The 25,460-nt window shown below is 39.6% G+C and overlaps 1 protein-coding gene across 2 annotated transcripts in view; it reads left to right on the top strand.

The window, feature by feature from the left end:
* The window catches only part of MTM1 (myotubularin 1), a 116,055-nt gene extending 91,070 nt beyond the window's left edge, over window positions 1-24,985 (top strand). The window contains exons 10-15 of one of the 2 annotated variants that reach the window (XM_054726583.1): window positions 4,776-4,961; window positions 7,212-7,418; window positions 8,916-9,008; window positions 9,602-9,715; window positions 15,793-15,969; window positions 23,265-24,985. In XM_054726583.1, the coding sequence (XP_054582558.1) occupies window positions 4,776-4,961; window positions 7,212-7,418; window positions 8,916-9,008; window positions 9,602-9,715; window positions 15,793-15,969; window positions 23,265-23,429 (942 nt within the window). In that variant the 3' untranslated portion in view covers window positions 23,430-24,985. Of the gene's footprint in view, window positions 1-4,775; window positions 4,962-7,211; window positions 7,419-8,915; window positions 9,009-9,601; window positions 9,716-15,792; window positions 15,970-23,261 lie in introns of both variants that reach the window. The other variant, XM_054726547.1, reaches the window with a different exon arrangement.
* Window positions 24,986-25,460: the final 475 nt, after the last annotated feature.

The following is a 25,460-nucleotide window of genomic DNA, read 5'->3' as shown; positions in this document are numbered from 1 at the left end:
TTCTGACTTCTATTCTATTTGGACCTAATCATTCCTGTCTTGTGGATATTTAGATATTCACAACCCCAGATGTAACAAGCAACATCACACCATTTTAAATTAAACAAGCAAACAAACAAAACCCAGGGGTGGATAAGATCAAGCATCAAGCTGCTTTAATTTTTCAGCAGCACACGGTGATGAATTATAGTGGAACTGTATTAATGTCTGTTTTTGCCAGAAAATTTGGCAATGAGTTATATATTTATTTATACACACACACACACACACACACACACACACACACACACACACACACACATATTATATGTGTGGGGGCTTGGCAAAAAGCAAACAAACATTAATGTCAAAATAAAATATACTTTCTTACTTAGAGTCTGTGGAGACCGAGGCATCTAGCTTATACATAGGCCTCCGGGTTTGAAGTTCAAATGGTAGCCTTATTTCTATTGCAGGCGAACTTCTCTGTAACTAACCCTAGAAAAAATCCAGGATGTCTTGGCCCTTCTATCCGGAGCTACAAGTTTATATTCCTACTATTGTTATAAATAAAAAGGAAAGGGACATAAAGTAGCGATGGCACATTTTTCTGGTGCCTTCATTTTTGCTCTTCATTTCCAAGCATGTTTCCCGGTCCTCTCCCTTCAGGCATTCTGAAGTTAGTACAATGTTGCTTTGACGATAATATTTTTTTTTCTGGTGAGTTCACACATTCAGATGTTTTTACAGTGTTAATTAGCATCCTTTCATTTCAGCTTATAGAACGTTGTTTTCTTAACAAGTCTCTGAATTATTTAACTTTTTCTTAAAGAGCTAGAGGCCATGTGTTCCATGGCATTTAAAAACATTAAGGAGAATGCAGCCAGGTTTATAAACAGAATTATAGCATTTCTTCTCGTCCATGTGGAAAACGGGCATCTCCACCATGCTGTGAAGGTGAACCAGTGACTGCCCTAGCAGTTTATACTTGTAGGTGCTGCAGTAGGTAGTAGCACTCCTCTTGACACCTTTTGTGCTTTGAGGGCCCCCTATGTGCAGTGCTCTGTCCTTGGTGTTTGCATAGCAGACAGATAGTCATGGTGCACTAGAAAGGGTTCAGGTATTGAAGTCAGACAGTTTAAATTCTGATTACCTGTGTGACTTTGGGGATAGTTAAATAGCATTTCTTCTGATTTGCAAAATGGGAATGGTAATAACTATCTTGTAGCATTTCTATAAGAGTTAAATAAGATCATGCAAAGCAAGAATCACAGTATCTGGGACATCATAGAGGCTCATTAAACAGTGGCTGGTGTTAGCTGTTATTGAGTATGGCTTCTTTTAATCCTCTGAGACCTAGGTAGTATTATCTTGTATTCTACAGGAGAGAACATTGAGGCTCAGAGAGGTTAAGGTCCTTTCCCTAGATCACACAGCAAGGAAGGGCTGAAGCTGAGCTATCAATCTAGTTCTGTCTGACTCCAAAGCCTATTGTTTTCCTCTGGCCCATATGTGTCTCATGTGAGTGGTAATACAAAGTCAGTGCCTCACCCTGAAAAGTACTTTTATAAAACTGATGGAGAACAAGGTCTATTCAGAACCTGTTCTTGCCTTTCCAATTCTGGAAGAAGAGCTAGAAATTCTAGAACATTTTGAAAGTGATTTTTTTCTCACAAATACACGTCTTCCCAAAATTGCCAGCCTGCCATCCCTTTTCTAGCTCAAAGTGTGACTAATGTTATTGGAGCTCAGTGTTGGATAGGAAGGCGAATCCCGTCACTCATTTATGTAACTTGCAAGGTTTGGGGTTGAGATTTGGAGGCTCAGTAACTTTTCAAATATTTGTGTGAGTTTCTGACGAAATAGAAAACACAAAATCGCTGACATTTCTTGTAGCAATATTTTTTCTGATATATCTCCTTGGAAAGGGAAACAATAGAAAAAATAAACAAATGAGACTACATGAAATTAAAAATGTTTGCACAGCAAATGAAACCATCAACAAAACAAAAGACAACTCACTAAATAGGAGAAGATATTTGCCAAAGATATACTCCGATAAGGAATTAATATCCAAAATGTATTTTTTTTTAACTCATACAACTCAACACCAAAAACCAAACAATCCTATTTAAAAACTAGAGGACTGGTGCACGAAATTCTTGCATGGGGGGGGGTGTCCCTCAGCCCAGCCTGCACCCTCTCTAATCTGGGACCCCTTGAGGGATTTCCGACTGCCTGTTTAGGCCCGATCCCAATAAGATCGGGTCTAAACAGGCAGTCAGACATCCCTCTCACAATCCAGGACTGCTGGCTCCCAACTGCTAGCCTGCCTGCCTTCCTGATTGCCCCTAACCGCTTCTGCCTGACAGCCTGATCACCCCCTAACCACTCCCCTGTCAGCCTGATTGATGCCTAACTGCTCCCCTGCCAGCCTGATTGCCCCTAACTGCCTTCCCCTGCATGCATGGTCACCCCTAACTGCCCTCCCCTGCAGGCCTGGTCCCCCCCAATGCCCTCCCCTGCAGGCATGGTCCCCCCCAACTGCTCTCCCCTGCAGGGCTGGGTCCCCCCCAACTGCCCTTCCCTGCAGGCCCGGTTGCCCCCAACTTCCCTCCTCTGCCGGCCTGGTCACCCCTAACTGCCCTCCCCTTCAGGCTTGATCGCCCCCAACTGCCCTCCCTTGCAGGCCTGGTCCCTCCCAACTGCCCTCCCCTGCTGGCCTGATCGCCCACAACTGCCCTCCCTTGCAGGCCTGGTTCCTCCCAACTGCCCTCCCCTGCTGGCCATCTTGTGGTGGCCATCTTGTGTCCACATGGGGGCAGCCATCTTTGACCACATTTGGGCAGCTATCTTGTTTGTTGGAGTGATGGTCAATTTGCATATTACTCTTATTAGATAGGATAGAGGCCTGGAGCACGGGTGGGGGCCGGCTGATTTGCCCTGAAGGGTGTCCCAGATCAGGGTGGGGGTTCCCTTGGGGCATGGGGAAGCCTGGGTGAGGGGCCTGTGGTGGTTTGCAGGCCAGCCACGCCCCCCAGCGACCCAAGCGGAGGCCCTGGTATCTGGGATTTATTTATCTTCTATAATTGAATCTTTGTAGCCGTGAGCAGAGGCCAGGGCAGGCGGAAAGCTTGGATTCCTCCATCACCAGGGCAACCCAAGCCTCCTGCTCTCTCCAGCTCTGTGGCCACCGCCATATTTGTTGGGTTAATTTGCATACTCGCTCCTGATTGACTTGTGGGCGTGGCTTGTGGGCGTAGCAGAGGTGCAGTCAATTTGCATGTTTCTTTAGATAGGATGGGCAGAGGACCTAAATAGACACTTCTCCAAAGAGGCCAATAGACATGAAAAAATGTTCAACATCACTAATCATCAGAGAAATGCAAATTAAAATCACAATGGGATGTCACCTCACACCTCTCAAAATGGTTATCATCAATAAATTAACAAACAAGTGTTGGCAAGGATGTGGAGAAAAGGGAACCCTCATGCTCTGTTGGTGAGAGTGCAGACTGGTGCAGCCACTATGGAAAGCAGTATGGAGCATCCCCCAAAAAATTAAAAGTGGAACTGCCTCATGACCCAGTTTTATACTGCTGGATATATATCTGAAGAAACCCAAAACATTAATTTGAAAGAATTTGTGCACCCCAGTGTTCATTGAGCATTGTTTACAATCACCAAGATATGGAAATAACCCAACTGCCCATCAATAGATGAGTGGATAAAAATATTGTGGTACATATATACAGTGTAATATTATTCGGCCATAAAATAGAATGAAAATTTCCCATCGGCTACAGCATGGATGGGCATAGAGAGAGTATTATGCTGACTGATGTAAGTCCATCAGAGAAAGACAGATACAATATGATTTCACTTATATGTGGAATCTAAAGAACAAAATAAACAAAATTGAAACAGACTAATAGACACAGAGAACAAACTGATGGTTACCAGAGGGAAGAGAGGTTGTAGGGATTGTGTGAAAAAGGTGAAGGGATTAAGAAGCACAAATTGGTAGTTACAAAATAGTCACAGGGATGTAAAGTACAATATAGGGAATATAGTCAATAATCCTATCTAATAAAGAGGGAATATGCTAATTGACCATCAGGCCATCACAAAGATGGTGGCACCCACAGCCAATAAGGAGGGAATATGCTAATTGACTGTCACACCCTCAAAGATAGTGGCGCCCACAGCCACAAGATGGCAGTGCCCAGTCCCCTCAGCCCCGCCAGGTGCGCGGCACAGCTGGGCCCGCCTCCAGGTGGGTCCGGCTGCTCCGCACGCCTGCCTCTGGAGTTCCCCAGTCCCCTCAGCCCCCCAGCTACCCAGGGCTGGCCCGAGGTACAGGCAAGCCTCAGATGGCGGCTGCCCAGCTGACCAGGGCCACCTGAGGCTCAGGTAACCAGGGCCTGCTGAGGCTTGCGCTGCTGGCAGTGGCAGCAGCAGAGGTGTGATGGGGGCGTCGCCTTCCCCTGATCACCGGGTCACCTCCCACCCTTGAGGGCTCCCAGACTGTGAGGGGGGGCAGGCCAGTCTAAGGGACCCCTCCTCCAGTGCATGAATTTTCATGCACCGGGCCTCTAGTATTGTAATAACTATGTATGGTGCCAGGTGAGTACTAGAAATATTGAAGCGAACACTTTGTAAAGTATATGATTATCCATTGTGCTGTTCACTTGAAACTAATAAAAACATTATTGAATATAAACTATAATTGAAAAATAAATTAGAAAAAAATAAATAGAAAACACAACTGACTATGTGTATATCTTGTTTCTTAGGCAACAGGAGGAGGATATGAAAGTGATGATGCATATCATAACACCGAGCTTTTCTTCTTAGACATTCATAACATTCATGTTATGCGGGAATCTTTAAAAAAAGTCAAAGACATTGTTTATCCTAATGTGGAAGAATCTCACTGGTTGTCCAGTTTGGAGTCGACTCATTGGTTAGAACATATCAAGGCAAGTATATTTGTAAAAAATAAGTGATTGTTTAGTGAAACAATAATTTTTAATCCTTAAATTTAAAAATATTAAACAGTGAAAGAAGAAATATTTTTAATATAGGGTTCTGCATTTGACAGTATTGTATGGTATTTCCTTATCATTTGCTTACCTAAATTAAAGATTTCACAACATCACCTCCACAATATATTTAGCGTCTTTAGAGATGTCATTTTCCATCTCGTCAATAATAAGTAGTTGAGTCTTTCACTCAGGCTTATTTTAGAAGTAGCCAGTTTAACCAGTACTTAGTATGACCCTCAAGGGCCTACAGAGAGATTGTTTGTATTGAAACCAATATCAAATTGACTAATTTTAAAGAATAAATTTTGTGCTTTATTATATTCAATCTTTTCTCTGCATAAAGACTTCAAAAACCTTCCTTCTTTTAAAAGTAAAAGTACTTGAAGCTATCTAAGGGAGCTAATACTTTTAGAAGCTGCCATTTAGTTCTATAAACAAGCAAAAAGCCTACTTTATTTTTTCCATGAAAAGAGTATATTTTTAATTGTTTTTGTTCATACATGTTCAGTTTCAACTTTCAATAATAAAATTCAATCAATTAGGTTCCTTGATCATAAAAACTTGCTTCATACATTATTTATTTCACCAAAGTCCACAGGCATACAAAACATCACAGAGATTTGACTCTGCATGCCTACTTTAAATATGTAAATTATTAAAATAGTTTTCTAGTGAAATTTTATTTTCCAACTCAATAGGAATCATGTTTTTATCTCACCTGTCATTCATTTTTTCTTAATTTAGCATCCTCAAAATTAAATTGCAAAAATATTACTTGTGACAGCTAAATTCAGTGTGGCATCCTGGATTACATAAATGACATTAGGTAAAAAGTAAGAAAATCTGAATAAAGTATGGACTTTATTAAAAAATAAGTTAATAAGTTTATTAACATGTTAATGTATCAACAATTGATTTATTATTTGTGACAAAAAGACCATACTATTATGTCAATATTAGGAAACTGGATCAAGTATATGCTAAAAGGTGATTTCCATTGCATCAGGCCTTTAAGGTCTAGACTGGACCTGGACCTATTGGGCCACTGATTTTTCTAATATGATCACTGTTATCAGTTTAATTGTGTTCCTCCCAAAATTCATATGTTGAAGTCCTGACCTCTAGTACCTTAGAGTGTGACCTTATTTGGAATTTGGGTCATTGCAGATATGATTAAATAAGATGCGGTTATAATTGAGTAGCATGGCCCCCGAATCCAGTAAGACCAAAGTCCTTGTGAAAAGCAGAAATTCGAACAGAGACATGTACAGGGAGAACACGATCTGAAGATTGGAATTAAACTGCCACAAGCCAAGGAGCTAACAGAAGCTAGGAGACAGGCCTGGAACAGGTTATCCCTTGAAACCTTCAGAGGGACCATGGCCCTGCCAAGAAATTGATCTTAGATTCCAGCCTCTGGGAGATAATAATGTCTGTTTTTTAAGCCCCAGTCCGTGGTACTTTGTTATGACAGCCCCAGCCAACTAATACAGTTGCATATATGATTAGGAGTTTGAAATGCAGTTTGACTATTTGTGTTTGTTTGTTTGTTTGTTTTAATACCAAGTTGCATTTGAATGCAGTTTCTGTAGAAGAAGAACACAGATCCCACAGCTCCTCATTTTCCATTTTTCAGGACTCTTTCTGTTCTAGACATACTACCTAATAATCGTACCTAATAATAGACAAATATGCAAATTGACTGTACCTTCACTATGCCCGTGATTGGCCAGGAGGCGCGGGGGGGGGCGGGACTCGGGGTAGCCGATTGGGCCAGCGGGATGCTGAGCTCGCGTCACCAGCAGCGGCTCGAGCTCAGCGTCTGCGCCATGGCTGTGCTGCGGCACAGAAGGGGCCTCTAGGGCAGCGAGCTCACGTCCCACCACGGACCATCAAAAGCAGGGGAGCTGGGTCCCTGTCCGCTCCAGTACCAGGCCTTTCAGAAGCCTCCGCCACACCGGAGGCTTCTGAAAGGCCTGGTGCACCAGCGGATAGGCACCCAGCTCCCCTGTGCTCGAAAGCAAAAGCGTGTAGGGGACCCTACACGTGCACGATCCAATCATGCACTGGGCCTCTAGTTAATAATATTTTAAAATAGGACTTTTTCTAAGGTTAAAAACTATCATTTCAAATTGAAGCCATACTTTGCAGCTACCTACTGACTTGCATGTGTTTCTTTGCCAGCTTATTTTGACAGGAGCCATTCAAGTAGCAGACAAAGTTTCTTCAGGGAGGAGCTCTGTGCTCGTGCACTGCAGTGATGGATGGGACAGGACTGCCCAGCTGACATCTCTGGCCATGCTGATGTTGGACAGCTTCTATCGGAGCATCGAAGGGTTTGAAATATTGGTACAAAAAGAATGGATAAGTTTTGGACATAAATTTGCATCTGTAAGTAAACAATAAAGCTGTTTTTTAAATGTCAGGTCACTGCCATTTGGCATTTAAAAACTGGTTGTTAAATCATATCTTCACTCTTAAAAAGAAAATCTGAGGAGTGTAATAAACAACATTTACAGGTTTGAAAATGGGTGATGCCTTGGGCTAGAAAGTCTCTTTAGGAGACATGTTTATCCATTTGCACCATTAAGTTTCAATTGAAAGTAATACAAAGAGTCTGCATGGAAATGTTTAAATTGAAATTGCAAAAAAGGAAGAAAATAGGATGACAATTCTTTTTCAACTAATATTATAGCTGTTAGAGTCAAATATATTCTATAGAAATACTAGACTTTCAGCTCTAACCAGTGTGGCTCAGCGGATAGAACATCGGCCTGTGGACTCAAGGGTCCCAGGTTCGATTCCAGTCAAGGGCATGTACCTTGGTTGCGGGCACATCCCCAGTAGGGGGTGTGCAGGAGGCAGCTGATCGATGTTTCTCTCTCATCGATGTTTCTAACTCTCCCTCTCCCTTCCTCTCTGTAAAAAATCAATAAAAATATATTTTAAAAAAAGAAATACTAGCCGAAACCGGTTTGGCTCAGTGGATAGAGCGTTGGCCTGTAGACTGAAGGGTCCCAGGTTCGATTCCGGTCAAGGGCATGTACCTTGATTGCGGGCACAGCCCCATTGCGGGGTGTGCAGGAGGCAGCTGATCGATGTTTCTAGCTCTCTATCCTCTCTCTTCCTCTCTGTAGAAAATCAATAAAATATATTTAAAAAAAAGAAGAAGAAAAAATACTACACTTTCAGTTAAGGGTTTTGTCATTATTTTTCTCTGATGCACATTTTTTAAATCGAGAGAAGGTATTAAAATTCCTATTACCAGGTCTTATTTCTAGACACCCTTTTAATAAGCATTTTTCACAAGCTCCCCAGATGATACTCAGAAACACTGCTATGTAACTTTTTATCCTTCACCCAAATTTCATAAGTAGTGTGAATAACATTTTTAAGTAAAAAGAATCATTGTTTAGAAAATGAGTAAATGGTTAGGTTTTTGTCTTGTTTTTAAGAGAGAAAAAATTTACTTTTAATTATAATAATCACACCCTTTTGTGTATGGTTTTAAGTCCTGAAATTTTAGGACTGGTCCCTTAGCAACAGGTAACATATTCTGCAGAATAATCCAATCCAGTCTACCTCCAGCTTCCCAGGACTTGGACAAAATTCTAATTGGATGAAAGAGTTCTAAAACTCACATATGATGATACTTTGCCAATTTGTATTGCTATTTTATGAAAGTTTGTATACTTAATTTTCATTATCTCAAAATCTTATACTATTTTCTATATTCCCAAGGAAAATATACTATTAACTCTCTGAGAGACTTGGAATTTGGAAAGGAGATCGCTGAGTTGTGTTGTCACATTTTGTGAGTTATGTGCTTTCTTGGTTTTGTACCTATAAATTAATCTTCATCAAATCATCTCCACCAATTTGTTTCAGAGAATAGGTCATGGTGATAAAAATCATGCAGATGCTGACCGATCTCCTATTTTTCTCCAGTTTATTGATTGTGTATGGCAAATGTCAAAACAGGTAATGGATATATATGATAAAAATACATTCAATTTAATGTTTAAATATTTTGATATATGGGATTTGCATCCAAATAAAACAGAGCAGAAAAAAGAGCTGCAACCAGTTTGGCTATGTGCGAATAATTGTTAAAGCCGGGTAATGGACACATGAATTTCCCTTTTTTATTCTCACTACTATTTATATGTCTGGGATTTTCCATAATAAAGTTTTAAAATTCAATATTTACGTGTATTAACTGTTCTAATGAAGGAACAATGGAATTGACAATACCAATTTATCTTTTCCGTCCATGTATACTGGCTTCTGATAACTTATAATACCTTAAATAATTAAACCATCCAATATATCCTATACACTCAGGAGAACCCAGAAAATCAGCTTATTTTCCTCATTATTCCTTTATTTGACCCTTATTTAAACTCTTCAGTCCTCTGCAAATCACCAATAAATGAGAGTGGGCATATGCGGATTGCAGCCTCTGCTATCCTTCCTGGAAGGCAAAGTGTAGTAAAGTTTATGAATCTCTTTTCAGTTTTATAAAAGGTCAGTCCGAGTTTTCATGCTCTGTTTGCTTGCTTGTTTTTGTCTAGTTTCCTACAGCTTTTGAATTCAATGAACGATTTTTGATGACAATTTTGGATCATCTGTATAGTTGCCGGTTTGGTACTTTCTTATACAACTGTGAATCCGCTAGAGAAAGACAGGTGAGTGAAAAATGCTAATCTTTTTAGTTACATGTGTCTAGTGAGCCATGAAATACAAAGAATTTGGTAACTTGGTTTATGGTAAGTTCAAAGTTTCTCATTTTTTACCTCAAGCTTGGGTGTTTTCAATTCAACCAGGGTTTGTTGAGTATCTGGTATTTACTGTATGGGGTAAGACATTGACTTTGCCTTCAGGGAGTGGAATAACTTTATAGATATGCAAGGTCTCCTTCCCAAAAAGCCATGAAAATATCAGTAAAGGTAATTTTTTAAAAGGCATAAACCCACAAGAGAAGGAAAAATGAGAAAGGATACATAATAGCAAACTTTTGGAAGCTGGAAAGCCTTTAGATAAGTGGTAAATAACTTAGTTTGAAAATACCGTATCTCAAACCAGCATCAGGGAAGTCAAGAGCCAGTCCATTTTGCAATGCAGGAACTCCAGATGACTCAGGGGTTCTGGTGCAAAGGTGTACCAGATGTGTAGGATGAAGGGGGAAGAATAAGATAACCTGGAAATCTGTTTAGAATAAATAGTTAGCTTCCCCAGGTCCCTCTACCATTCTGTGGAGCTAAGGACTCTGAGATTTCTTTGTGAGAGGGTATGAGTGGGTTTCTGGGCCGGGACCAGAGTCATCAGTGATGTGAATGGAGATGAGCTGACTTGTGAGAGGCCCAGCTCATTAACTGACTCCCAGCATTATGGCAGCAGGCCCTTATTCTCCAGGTGGGAGCATGAAAGAAGTTTCTCTGTTGGAAAGATTGGCATTGCTGGTGGAGGTATAAAATGGTGCAGCAACTGTGGAAAACAGTCTGGTGGGCCCTCAGAAAGCTAAATAGAATTTGCATATGACCTAGCAATTCCATTCCTAGGTATATACCCAAGAGAAATGAAGATAGGGGTTGAAACAAAAACTTGTGCACAAATGTTCATAGTAGCACAACTAATAATAGCTAAAAGGTGGCAACAACCCTAATATCTATCAGCTGATGAATAAATAAACACACAATGGAATCTTATTAAGCCCAAAATGGGAATGAAGTTTGGATCCATGCTACAACATGGATGAAACTTGACATTATGCTAAGTTAACGGAGCCAGACATAAAAAGGTCACATGTTATATGATTCTGTTTATATGAAATATCCAGAAAGTATATCTGTAGTTGACAGGGGCTAGAGGGCGGGGAGAATGGGGGAAATGACTAGTTAATGGGTATAGAGTTTCCAGTTGGGATGATGAAAATTCCTTGGAACTTGGTAGAAGTGATGATTGCACAACATTGTGAATGTACTTAAAGCCACTCAGTTGTTGACTTTCAAATGGTGACTTATGGTATGTGAACTCCACCTCAATTAAAAAAAAAAGAATCTCTGTGGAAACTTGACTAACCCATGAAGAGATAACAATATCTAGGGTTCCTCACATTGAAACTCAAGTTGACGAGCCTCATGATCTCATAGCTTCTAGTCAACTCTTCTTGCCTCCACTCTAACATAATACTAGTAGCAGACAACCAAGAGACAGAGAGAAAGCAGCTTGGAGAAAATAGCTACCTACAATGTAGGGAGGGGGTAACATAGACAAGAAGCTAGCATTTACTATCCTGAGGAAGAGAAAATATATATAAATATAGGAACCCATGAAATAATAACAGGATATTATTTGGAAAGGACATTTAGACATCAGAAAATAACTTGAAGTAAAAACATACTATCAACAGAAATTAAAAACCCAGAAGAGTTGGAAGATAAAATTGAAATCTCCCAGAAAATAGAATGCAGAGACAGAGGGAGCAAATGGACACAAGAAAACTAGATCAGTCCTGGAGTTCCAATATTCAAATAATAGGACTTCTACAAAGAGAAAATATTGAAAGCAGAGAGCAGGAAATTACTGAAATAACTTAAAAATATTTCCCAGAATTGAAGTACATGGGCTTCCACATTGAAAAACTTGCTAAGTGCCCAAGCAGAGTGGACAAAAATAGACCTGAAATAAGGCACATGTTTGTGAAGTTTCAGAACACCGGGGACTAAAGAAAAGAAAGAATAAGCTTCCAAAAAGAAAAAAATAGGTTATTTGCAAAACAAACAGAAATCAGGAAGACTGAATTCTTCAACAGCAGTATTGGAAGCTAGAAGTCTGTGGCACATTGCCTTCAGAATGTTTTTTATTTGTTTTAATATTTTAATTGATTTTTAGAGGGAGAGGGAGAAAGAGAAACATTGATGAGAGAGTGGAACCTTGATTGGCTGCTTCCTGCACACCCCCTAATAGAGATTGAGCTCACAACCCAGGCATGTGCCCTGACCAGGAATTGAACCAGCAACCTTTTGGTGCACGGGAGGATGTCCAACTAACTGAGCCACGCTAGCCAGGGCAGCTTTCAGAAATTTAAAGGAGAATGGTTTCAACCTAGAATTCTATAGCCAGCAAACTTAACCAAATGTGAAAGTAGACCAAAGATATTCCTAGAAATGCATGGCAACAAGAAAGATTTACCTCCTGCACCACACCCTTTATATGGAAGCTACTAGGATATGTGCTCCATGCAAATAAGAAAGAAGACTGCATGGAATTCAGGAAGCAGGATCTCCAGTACAGAGAGAGTCAAAAAGGATCCTCAGGGCAAAACAGAAGAGATCCAAGATGACAGCTGGATACAAGGTGTAGGGGCACCCAGTGCTGCTTTCTCTCCTCTGAAGATGAAACTGGAGGCTCCAGGTGTGCAGCATCTTGGCAGAAGTTTGAAACTGGAGGGAAAATTTGGGGTTGAATTAATGATGAGCACCAAGAAAAGTAAACAGAATAGACAGTTGTTAAATAGAGGGAAAACAAAAAATATGTTCAGGAAAAGAAATCACAAAATGAGTGACTATGTGACTTACCTAGCAACAGCACTTGCTTTGTCATAGGAATCTAAACACTAAACATCGATGTGATCAAAGCTGGCTATATGTTGGGAGTATGAGGCAGGATGTAAAGTGTGTGTGTGTGGCAAGATGGAGGGGAGACATTCTCAGTGTGTCAGTGTTATAATTAATGCCTATAACTGGATAGCCAATAGATAGCAAGAAAAGCATGATATTTAGAGATTTGGAGGTAAATACCAAACAATTAAATCAATTGATTTTAAAAAATCAAACACTGTTGCTTCTAGGAAAAGGGGCAATAGGCTACTATATTGTGTTTTCATAACAAACCTTGTTGAATGATTTGGCTTTTTAAACTGTGCATATCTAAAAACAAAAGCAAGCATGCAAATAAATACAATGCAATATACATGTGCTATCAGAAACATACAGATAAAGTTTTAGGTGGATTCCAACAAAGGCCAAATTACACTGCCATTATTATCATTCACATTAATCTAATATGTAAAAGAAATTTCTTCAGAGGAAACCAAGATGGCGGCATAAGGTAAACACCTAACTGTTGCCTACCACAACAATTTTAAAACCACAACTAGAAACAGAGCGCACACCGTCCAGAACCACTGGAAAGCAGGCAGAGTGGAAAACCCACAACTAGAGAAAAAAAGAGAGGGGGATGCTGAACCTCAGGAGCTGTGGAGGTGTGGAGATCCGTGAGCGCGGGAAGGGCGGGCGGCTGAATACGTGGCTGGCTTGCCCGCAGCGCACGGAGAGGGAGGTCAGCAGACGCTGTGTGGCTAGCTTTCTCGTTTGGGAGAAAAACAAAACCTCCGGTCTGCACTGAAATCCAGCTCCGGTCGGGGAGAAACTGGTCTGTTTGACAGCGGGCAAGGCTCGAGAGCTGCCTTTTCTCAGAGGCACGCAGCCATTGTTTTGGGCACGGAGAAACCGGCCCTCTTAGGGCGGCGAGGACGGAAAACCAAAGTTTGTCTGCACCACCCTGAGACTCCACCCCATTCAAGCTGAGCACAGAAGCTCTCCCAGCGGAGACACTGCTGATCCTCACAGACAACTAACCGGCTTGGAGATCAACTCCCTCCAGTGATACCAACAACAAGCACGGCTTAACTACAACAAGACTGCACACACAGCCCACAAAGGGGTGCAACAAGAGGATCCACCTCAGATAACTGGGGAGGCTGTGCTACTGGGCCCTGCTAGGACACCTAACACACAAAGCAACTCCATCAACTCAGGGAAGCATCTAAAATGCGGAGACACAGAGGCAGGCCACAATTGAAAGAAATGGAGGAAACCAAAAGACTGGACATAGAGTTCAAAACCATGGTTATAAGGTTTTTCAAGAATTTCCTAGAAAAGGCCGATAAATTAAATGAGAACCTCGAGGATATGAAAAGGGATCAACTAGAAATTAAGCATACACTGACTGAAATAAAAAATATTATACAGAGACCTAAAAGCAGACTAGAGGATTGCAAGAAACAAGTCAAAGATTTGGAATACCAAGAAGCAAAAATCACTCCTCTGGAAAAGCAAAAAGCAAAAAGAATCCAAAAAGTTAAAGATAGTGTAAGAAGCCTCTGGGACAACTTCAAGCATACCAACATCAGAATCATGGGGGTCCCAGAAGAAGAGAGAGAGCAAGATACTGAAAACCTATTTGAAGAAATAGTGACAGAAAACTTACCCCACCTGGTGAAAGAAATAGACCTACAAGTCTAGGAAGCACACAGAACCCCAAACAAAAGGAACCCAAAGAGGACCACACCAAGACACATCATAATTAAAATTCCAAGAGCAAAAGACAAAGAGAGAATATTAAAAGCAGCAAGAGAAAAACAGTTAGTTACCTATAAGGGAGCACCCATACGATTGTCAGCTGATTTCTCAACAGAAACCATGCAGGCCAGACGGGAATGGCAAGAAATATTCAAAGTGATGAATAGCAAGAACCTACAACCAAGATTACTCTACCCAGCAAAGCTATCATTCAGAATTGAAGGTCAGATAAAGAGCTTCACAGATAATAAAAAGCTAAACAACTTCATCACCGCCAAACCAGAATTATATGAAATGCTAAAAGGTATTCTTTAAGAAGAGGAAGAAGAAGAAAAAGATAAAAATTATGAACAACTAATACATAACTATCAACAAATGAATCTAAAAACCAAGGGAATAAAAAAATCTGATGAACAGTATTAATGGTGAATATAATAGAATCGGGGGCATAGAAAGGGAGTGGGCTGACAATTCTCGGGGAAAAGTGTACACCTATGGAGGAGGACAGTGGGGCGGAGTGGGGTAAGGGCAGAGGGTGGGGTAGGAACCTGGTGGAGGTGAATTATGGAGGGATAAAAGAGGAACAATTATAATAATCTGAACAATAAAGATTTATTAATTAAAAAAAAGAAATTTCTTCAGTCTCTTATTTCAAGCTGTTCTTTTTAGCTTCCAGTTTTAGCTTATTGGTCCTTTCTTATTGAATGATCAGTAGTAAGAGTTTTAAATTCCAGCTTTGGTTATTTTAATGCTTGCATTTTTCCAAAGCTTTGGTTTTTCTTTAGTTTATGGTCAAAATCTATAATGAAAATGTGAATATCCGTATGAGATGATGGACACCAGACTACTAGTAAAAAGTGAAGATTCAGTGAAGTCAGTTACCCAGGTTTTTTTCAAATATCCTAAAGTTACCATGATGTAGACTAAACATTTGGGTCATTGATTAAAATAACTCTATATCTAGATGCCTACTGTCAAGTGGATACAGGTTAAGATTTTATAGTTCTAACAAATACAGAAATGAAAAAGGTCAGTGGGTTCTTATGAGTATTTTTCTTTCTGCTTAATTTTTAAAAAAGCATACTGCCCATCTATTCATAAATGTTTTACCTAGCCAGTAATAGTCTTCTTAGAACAGTGAATTGCATTTAATATTATAGCATCCTGCATCTCTATCTTCTGGCAGAAATTGTGGCTCTCAAGCTAGGCCATTATCTGTACAAATATCGGTAAGTGGCTTTGGAGTACTCACTGGCCCATGAGGCTTTTTGAGCTATTATGGGGATAATGTAAATGTCTGATTCTAGTTGGTACTCAGCTGTATTGCCAGAGGCTGTAAAATGTTTTGTGTGCTTGTGTGTGTGTTTTACTTAGGCTTTCTACTTTCTCTTTCTCTATAGAAAGTTACAGAAAGAACAGTTTCTTTGTGGTCGCTGATAAACAGTAATAAAGACACATTCAAAAATCCCTTCTATACTAAAGAAATCAATCGAGTTTTATATCCAGTTGCCAGTATGCGTCATTTGGAACTTTGGGTGAATTACTACATTAGATGGAACCCCAGAATCAAACAACAGGTAAATGAACCAACGTTAAAAAATAGTTATGTCGATTGATTACTTCTGGACTTTGATAATATTTCTTTGTGTTTGTTTTTAATATTATGAGGGGAAATTATCAGACTAATAAGTCACACTTGCTTTTAAACTCAACTTTTATTAAAAATTGTTTTTATTTTACTTTTTGGCTTAAAACAACACATTTATTATCTTCTAGTTCTGGAGGCCAGAAATCTGAAATCGATATCACTGGGCAACACTTCCTCTGAAAGAATTTAGGGAAGGATTCGTTCCTTACTAAACCATTTATTTTGACAGGGGTTAAACTTACATTCTTTTGTCAATGGGAATAACACTTTTTTCACTAAAACATAAACTGATTTAAAGCTCTGGAAAATTTCTGGTTTTTTAAATTTTATTTTTATTGTTTGATTAATGAGAGAGAGAGAGAGAGACACACAAAGAGAGAGAGAGAAATATCAATTTGTTTATGCATTTATGCATTCACTTGTTGATTCTTGTATGTGCCCTGACCAGAGATCAAGCCTGCAACCTTGGTATATCAGGACGATACTCTAATCCACTGACCTACCCAGCCAGGGCAAAATTTTCTGAGTTTTGATAGTCAGGGATTTCCTTTAATCACTGGAAATTTTTATACATCATAGGAAAGAAAACATTTCCTACTCTCTGGTTCAGGAGTATGTACTAGGTCAACTAACATCAGAGTGCTTTTTCCTGAGGGTCTTTACTTCTGAAATAAAGATAATTGCTCTGTCAATGGATAGTACACTCAATTGGCCATTTACCATTCAAAAATGGAAACAATGGTTTTTGCTGGAAAACATGCCACATTTTATTAAATACACACTCAGGCTTTCCATTTTCCCACCCCGACTTCATCAGAAATCAGAAGGAAAATGCAGCCTGTTTGTAAAAGCTCGGAAGTACCTCCATTTAGTGATTTGTTCCAAGTGCTATAAATATTCAGTATTTGTGATTGCTCTTTGTAAAGATTTGCACATTTTCCTGCAGTTTGGATGGTTGACTACCTGTTCTCACAGGCCAGTCTTGCATAAGTGCCAGCTTTAATCCTGCTAGAAATCTTCCGGCAACAGCAGGGACCCAGTGCTACAGTCTGTCTCTGAGATTGTTTATTCCACTCAGGCAGCTGGCTGCACGCCATTCTGTGCTCTCTCTCCTCATTGGGGAAATGCCCGGTTGAAGCAGGCACTCTCATTGCAAGGTCTGTGCTGCGTGCATGAAAGGCTCTTGCAATTTAGTAATGGTTGAAATGTGTAATCTTTTGGAAAGTGACAGATTCCAGGGCTGGAGAACATTCACTTGTTTAGTTTGAGATTTGAGAAGCATGTTTAGGACATTTATTTAGCAGTAGCTCTATTGAGTGGAATATCAAGTAAAGAGGAAATGGGACTTTTTCCAGGGTTTTAACTGCTGTTACAGAGGACATGTCCCTTTTCTAATTAAAAAAGATTATATAGATGAGCACTGTTTGTCCTATGCATTAAGCCTTTTCTGTGTTTATTGTGGCTTTTTTTTAAACCACTGGTAATTAGAAAGTGTTGACAATTTCTGTATAGATTATATAATCTTCCCTCACCCATTTTTACTTAGAGAAATTCTTGAAATTCAAGGAATTTAGAGCAATTCATTTCCGAATATATAATAATTGTGTGACAAGGGAAATTGGAAGGGACATCAGTAGGATAACTTGCTGTAATGTATCTATTCCCTTGTTCTCAAAGAGCTTAGCAAAATAGAACTGGGCTAGATACACTGAGTATTCCTTGGTAGAGGTTTTGTTTTGTTCTAAGACAGTAATTGGTCTATATTATAATCTGTGAAATTTACTCAAAAAAGAAAATAACATCCTTTCAATATAGATTTTTCCACACATATCTTTCTGTGCTTCGACACTTTGTATTTTCATCCCCCAAATACTGAGTGTTCCCATGCATCAGGCACAGAAGGGGACACAGAGATTAAGAAGAGGTGGTTTCATATACAAGGAGCTCCCAGGCTGGTGGGAGCACCCAGGAACATAAGCCTATTATTATTATGCTAAGGGAGAAATATTATAATAAATGTATGAATTTTGTATTAGGTTACTTTAATGATTTTATGTAGAACATTATATCATACAGAAACAGATTAAAATTTGATCATATAGGACTTTTAAAATTATATAATATAAACCTAAAAGAATATACTTCACCACTTAAAAGTTAATTTGTTATTCAGTTGTGTGGCCCAGTTGGTATAAAACAATTCCTGGCCCAGCCATGGTGGCTCAGTGGTTGAGTGTCGACCTATGAACCAGGAGGTCATGGTTCGATTCCTGGTCAGGGCATATGCCAGGTTGCAGACTTGATCCCTAGTGTGGGGCGTGCAGAAGGTAGCCGATCAATGATTCTGTCTCATCATTGATGTTTCTATCTCTCTCTCCATCTCCCTTCCTCTCTGAAATCAATAAAAATATATTTAAAAATAAAAATAAAACGATTCCTGTGTACCTATAGTGTTCACAGCACTACGGTATGCTATCAGTACTTTCAGACCCAAAAACATATACAGCCCCTCCCTATAATGAGCTGTTCACCTAGAAGAAGGCAGGGTTAATGTGCTTTTAAAATCAAAAGCCAAAAATAAATAAATAAATAAATAAATAAATAAATAAATAAATAAATAAATAAAAAGGCACCAACCCTTGCTACCACATAAAAACTTAGCAGAGTTGATGGAAAAACCAGTACTTACATTTGACAAGATATCAATAAGCAAATTTGGTGTTTTATTTAATATAAGGAAATTACTCATTTCGAAAGCAGAAGTATAAATTAGTCACATTATAAACTTAAATGGGAACCTTCAGCTTCTGGTAAACCTCATATTATATTTGGGGAACCACTGTACCTCATGTAGCTATCTACTAGGGTTGCACTGGGCAAGTTCACATTTTGCATAGTGGTAACTCAAGGATGAGAACAAGGACAGCCAGATATTAATAGGCTGACCTGTGTGGTGTGTAAGTCATTTCTGATAGAAAAGTGAAAATGGATATTAATATAAACATCATTTGAAGCCTAAAATACTTCCATGCCTAGATGATTGCCTATCTTCTCTTCTGTGCTGAGCTGGCACACTCTTTACTTTATAATTCATTTCCCAAGTAAAAAGTTGCGATGTAGTATTTAAAGTCACTTGAGTTTAAATTTCATTTTTCATTATTTTGTCTTTTTGTATGCTATCACAATTGGACACTTACATTTATATCCTCTAAATGATTTTTGTTTGCCTGTAGGCTAATGACTTCTATGTATTTTGTTCCAATTACAAAACTGAATTATCTTTTTATTTCTAATAGTTTTTTTTCCCATCTGCTCTCTCAAGTTTTGTAATTACACAACCTTGTCATCAGCAAAAATGATTTTTTTTTTACTCTGATTTCTTTTTCTTGTCTAACTGTCCTTACTGGTACAATAACAAACTGATAGTCATAATAGTCATATGGAACAGGGAAATTTTAAAAATAGCCAAGGTAATTTTGAAGGAGATACTAAGGAAGAGCTTATCCTGCTATTTATCAAGACTTATTTGAAACAAAATAGCGCCCAGAAACAGAACACATGGAAGTGGAGACTTGATAGCGTAAGAAGGTAGTATCATAATGCATAGCGGGGGGGGGGAATGGACTGGATGGTAAATGGCGCTGCCCTGGCAAATCACACTTAACATGTCTAAACCAAAACTCCTAATGTTCCCCCAAACCTGCCCCTCCTTCTGTCTTCCCCTTTCAGTTCTCAGCAACTCCATCCTAGTCACTCTGGCCAGAGACCTTAGAGTCATCTTGACGCCTTTCTCTCTCATACTCCACATCCAGTCTGTCAGGAGAGCCTGCTGGGCCCAGCCTTCAAAATCTGTATGGCCTCTGAGCACTTCTCACCAGTTCCCACCATGCGCTTGGCCATGTGTTGCTGGACTCTCTGATTTCTACCCTTGCTTGCTTCTGTTCTGTTCTCAATGAAGCAGCCAAAGTAGTCCTTGTAAAATATACACCAGATACCACCACTCCTCTACTCAAAACCATCCAGGTAGCTGCTTATCTCACCCCAAGTCAAAGCTAACATCCTTATGATGACTTCTGAGGCCTTATATGACCCCTGCCTTACCCCTTCCTTCTCTAACCCTCTCACCTTCTCACCAACAACTCTCTCACACACTCTGCTTCAGCCACACTGGGCTCCTTGCTTATCCTCAGACACTGTAATATCCACCTACATCCTTCCCTGTTCTCCCTTAACCCTCCCCTCAGGAGCCGCTTCAGTGAAGCTCCCCAGACCACACTGTCTATAGGATACCTGGCACCCCGCTGTTCCCTATCCCTCTCACCCTGCCCTACTTCTTTCCCACAGTATTCATCATCTTTCGATGTTATGTGTAAGTCACCGGATCATTGTTATTTGCTGTTTATCTGTCTCCCTCTGCTGGAAGAGAAACATCATAAAAAACAAATGAATCCTGAGCATCTAGAATAGTGTATGGACCTCAGTGTAATGAATAAAGAGAAAAATAAGCAAAGGATATTAACAGGCACTGCACAGCCCTTACTCTACCAAACAGCCTATATAATAAAAGTCTGATATGCTAAGTGTCCGATTGTCTGGTCATCCATTCAACCAATCAAAGCATAATATGCTAATGATATGCTAAGTCTGCTCAACAGTTCTCTATGACGTGCACTGACCACCAGGGGGCAGACGCTCCCACCAATAGGTTAGCTTGCTGCTGGGGGAAACAGGCTGGACACGCCCTGGAGCCCTCCCGTGGTCCCTCCCCGGCTGGCCAACCTCCCGCGTTCCTCCCCAGCCCCAATCGTGCACCGGTGCAGTCCCAGGGCCTGGCCTGTGCCCTCTCACAATCCGGGACCCCTTGGGGATGTCAGAGAGCCAGTTTCGGCCTGATTCCACAGGCCTCTAGTTTCTATTCTAATATCATATATGCATTTCTGAGAAATCTCACATTCTGCAGTCACAGAAGAAAAAACACAGCTTATAAAAAGAATAGGATTAGGTCCAAATCCATGGACCTTTGTAACCAGAAAGCAACAATTGCAGTAGAAATGTGGGCACAGTTACATGTCTGCTGCATTTGCACTTAGCTTCCAGTGTAGTGGGGTGAATAGTGACCCCCAAAACACATGTCCACTCAGAACCTGTGAATGTGACCTCACTTGTACAAAGGGTCTTTACAGGTTTAATTGAGTTAAGGATCTCAAGATGAAATCCTCATGAATTTAGAGTAGGCCCTATATCCAATGACAGGTATCCTTATAAGAGAGAGCAGAGAAAGATTTGAGCCACAGACATATATACAGAACACCATGTGAAAGCAGGAGTGATTAGAGTGATGCTGCTACAAGCCAAGGAAGCCTAGAAACTGGAAGAGGCAAGGAAGGATTGTCCCCTAGAGCCTCCAGAGGGAACACAGCCCTGCTGACACCCTGATTTCAGGCTTCTGCTCTGCAGAACTGTGAGAAAATAAGTTTCTGCTTTAATCCACCAAGTTTGTGTTAATTTGTTACAGCAACCCCAGGAAACTAATACATACACAATCTTAAACCCTAGGCTTCATGCTCTCTCCTCTGAGGTGCAGGTCCTGGAGGGCACCTACTTCTAATCCAGGCCATTTCCCTCAGCATTGACAGTCGAATCCAAGGTGTAGTCTTCATTAGTGCATCATCTTCACAGCTTCCTTGTTGGTGTTCACAGCTTTGGTAGATAGCTTATATCATTGGAAAGCAGGACAGCTCTGGAATCCGTTAGTACTAAAGGAAGGCACGTCTGTAGACTTTTAGCACTTTTCTTAATGTCTTCATATATTGTTCAGCTTTCCAGAAGCTTGCTCTTGGTCACTTCAGAGCATTAATGTGATGGTGAGGGTGTCTTCTGAGGGCTGTTCTATTGTATACATTGGCCTGGGTGGTGATTACATTATTGCCAACATATGTAAACATTTGTTGAGCTCAACATTTTAAGATTTGTGCACATTAATGTGTAATTTATATCTCAGTAAAAAAGTTTTAAAAATTAACGTGCAGGGGAGAATCAGCCTGTTCCAGCATGACCTCTCACTTTATACAGCCATCAATGCACTGTTTATCAATCAAAGTTTTTGTCATTGTAGCAAAGCAGACTGTATTGACTGCCTTCAACTCTCTCAACAACCCTGTGAGGTCCGTGTCGTTTTTATTTCCACTTGATAGATGGGAAGTAGAGGCACCCAGAAGGTTAAGTCACACAGCTGGTAAGAGGCAGACCCAAGATTCACACCAAGGCCAGTGGGTCTCAGAGCCACTGCTCTCAGTCATGTATTTATTACTATAAGCAATAGCACATGAAAAGATGTAGTAGAGCAGAGCAATGCAATAGAAAACTACCATGTTACTCTCCTCAAATTGGCAAACAAACACTCATCTATTCCCAAGTTCTAGTGAGGATATGGAGCAACAGGAACTACCAAACTCACTAGCGGGCGCCTAAGTTCCGTATCACCACCTCAGAGAGCTATTTGGCATCATCTAGCGAAGTTAGAGAGACCATACCTTCCATCCTCTCCAGCAGTTCCATACCTGATCAAATTCCTTCAAGAAACATTTGCACATGTGCACAAAGAGATGTGTCCAAGGATATTAGAGTATTGCATGTAGTAGTGGGGAGCACTGAAAATTGCCAGCTACCCATTCATGTGGGAAGGGATAGATAAACTGGTTTATTCATTCAGTGGAATTCAAGGATCAAATTCAGAAACACAATGTCAGGTCAAAATGTCAATTGATAACTAACTACAGAATACCATCTTTGATGTGAATTTTCAAAAAATGGAAAATAATAGTGTATTTTGTTTCTGGATATTCACTTGTAGGAAAAGTGTCACAATTCTCTACCTACCAACTTGACAAGAGTTGTTGCCTCTGGGAGCAAAAAGCCAGTAGGCCTGGGGATGGACAGCACAGGAGACAGGAGCTGTGTCTGGGTTGAAAAACTTCAAAAAGATGATGATGCATATGGAAGGAAATGTGTACATAGTTATTTCTTGGTGGCATTTTATTATTCTTGGTACATTTCTGTATTTTTAAATTAAGCTGTATGGAAGGAAAGTATGCATAAATTTTGAGCCTCAGTTAGAGGCTTATTCAAAAAGCAGGACATGTAGCAGATATGTGGGGAGCAGGTGAAATTTTGTGACAAGGCGGGCACAAAGCAGTAACTCAGGCTCATGCTTCTCTCCAGCAGCCAAATCCAGTGGAGCAGCGTTACATGGAGCTCCTGGCATTGCGCGACGAATACATAAAGCGGCTGGAGGAGTTGCAGCTTGCCAACTCTGCCAAGCTTTCTGATCCCTCGCCTTCACCTTCCAGCCCTTCACAGATGCTGCCCCATGTGCAAACGCACTTCTGAGAGGGAGCCTTTCCCAGTGCTGCGTTCGAGCTCTGAATAAAGGAAATAGTTGACTTTCATTTGGGGCCTCTGTACAAAGTAGATTAAAATATTTGCCCCCATATAGAACTTGAACTAACATAATTTTACTCTTGAATATGTGCCTTCTAGATTACATATTACAAGAAAACTATAGTGTCTACACGGCAGTCAGAAGAAAGGAGCCCAGATGGGGTTTGGGAAAAATACTGATACCTTTCAAAAGAAGTTTTTGAAAAATATAAAGCTTAAATTTAATTTGCCTCTTTAGAAGTGCTATGTATACAATATATAATTTGTGGGCTTAATTGCAACAACATTATTTTAAACTAAAGGGGATAAACGTTTTGTGAAATGGATTTTCCTCAGGTTGCTTAAAAGCATTAAAATGCTTCAGATTATCTAAAACGAACGCAAATGTGAAAGGTGTGTTACTGCCAAAACCAAATTGAGCTCAACTTCTGAGGCATTATCCAAAAGCAAGGTATTTAAATAATTGCCAAATTTTATACCATCATAAGTGATGACTTAAGGAGAACTAGTTGTGTAGATGAAATTTTGAAATATGAAGTGTTTTCCCCTAATTTTCAAGAGAAGCATATTTTTATATTAAAAAAAAACTGATGGGGCCCAGTTGAATATGATTTGATTTTTTTAAAACTCTGCTGGTTCTATTTTCTAAGTTTTTCCTTGAGCTTGCCTAAAATTCTGACCCATTTTCAGGTTGTGGGAAACCACTTAGATAGCACTGTGCAAGGATGTCGGGTGTCATATGCTGCTGAGGTAAATGTTTTTGCAAATGTTGCTCTAGTCAAACCAGCTTATCTGCCAAAGCGTAGGGTTGACCATCTTGGATGTTTGAGCTATTGCTAAAGCATCATTTTTTTAAAAAAATAAAAGCTGCAGATGTACATTTGTTGAGCGTATTCTTGAAAGTATTGTGTTTATTGATTTCTATTCAAATGGTGTTGGGTGCCCCTCCTCCCAAGCGTGCATAAAAACTGATTCTACACATTTTTACTTGAAGTACCTGGCAGTTTGCTTTTTCAGGTTTTTGTGTTTGGTTTTTACTTTCTGTAGTATTAAGTGAAATTTCAAATGCAGTTCTATTTGATATCTGAACTAATTAATTTAGTAAGTATATTTGTAAAAGTTAAGGCTAGAGTGAAAGCAATTAATGTGTTTTACAATGATCTGTAAAGGACTATTTATAGCTAATATGGTTATGTTTTCAATGAATAAGAGAGATTAAATATATCTTTGTAAATTATTTTATGTCATAGTTTAATTGATCTATCAAATAAGACATCTCAAAAACAGTAGTATAATGTATAAATTTTGTATGTATAAGAAATTTTATTAGACATTCTCTTCTTTTTTTAAACGCTGTAAATATTTCACAAATTAACAGTGTCCCTCCATAAAAAGAAAAAGAAGCTAATACTAATAGCTTAAAGGATTTTGTGAAATTTCATGAAACATTTTTCATGGCAATGATGACTACAGACCTGCTGTAATAAATATATTAACTCAACATAGTACTCTTGTTTTCAGGGATGTAACTATATGTGTCTTAAGTGTGTGTGGTGTCATCTTCTTTTCCTGGCTCAACTTCACATGCTCTTTGTCTTACTAGCAACCTTGTAGGGCTCTCCCCAAATCCCAAAAATACTGGACATTAAGTGCATTAGCAATGCAGATTTTAGTAGTCACAATTGTCTTTATTAAAGTAAGGAGAGTTTTCACAAACGTGCTGGAGTTCATACCACAAGACTTCAGACCCGGGATGGAGAAAAAAGCCATTGATATTAAGAGAGAGTAAAGCATTGGTTGAAATAAGGCATACCAGATGTCTCTTTAGGTGAGAATTTTTTAAATTCTTCAAACTGGGCTGCCAATTAGAAATTATATTGTTTATCTATATGTATCTGAAGAATGCTACTTATAGCAGGAAACTAAAATTTACCATTATTTTAAAATCTGAGTAGGACTCTTAAAAGATTAAGTATCTTT

The sequence above is a fragment of the Eptesicus fuscus genome, chromosome 1 (assembly GCF_027574615.1).
Source record: "Eptesicus fuscus isolate TK198812 chromosome 1, DD_ASM_mEF_20220401, whole genome shotgun sequence".
NCBI classification, from domain to species: Eukaryota; Metazoa; Chordata; class Mammalia; order Chiroptera; family Vespertilionidae; genus Eptesicus; species Eptesicus fuscus.
Note: the sequence above shows the minus strand (reverse complement) of the source record. Positions and strands in the feature narration are given on the sequence as shown.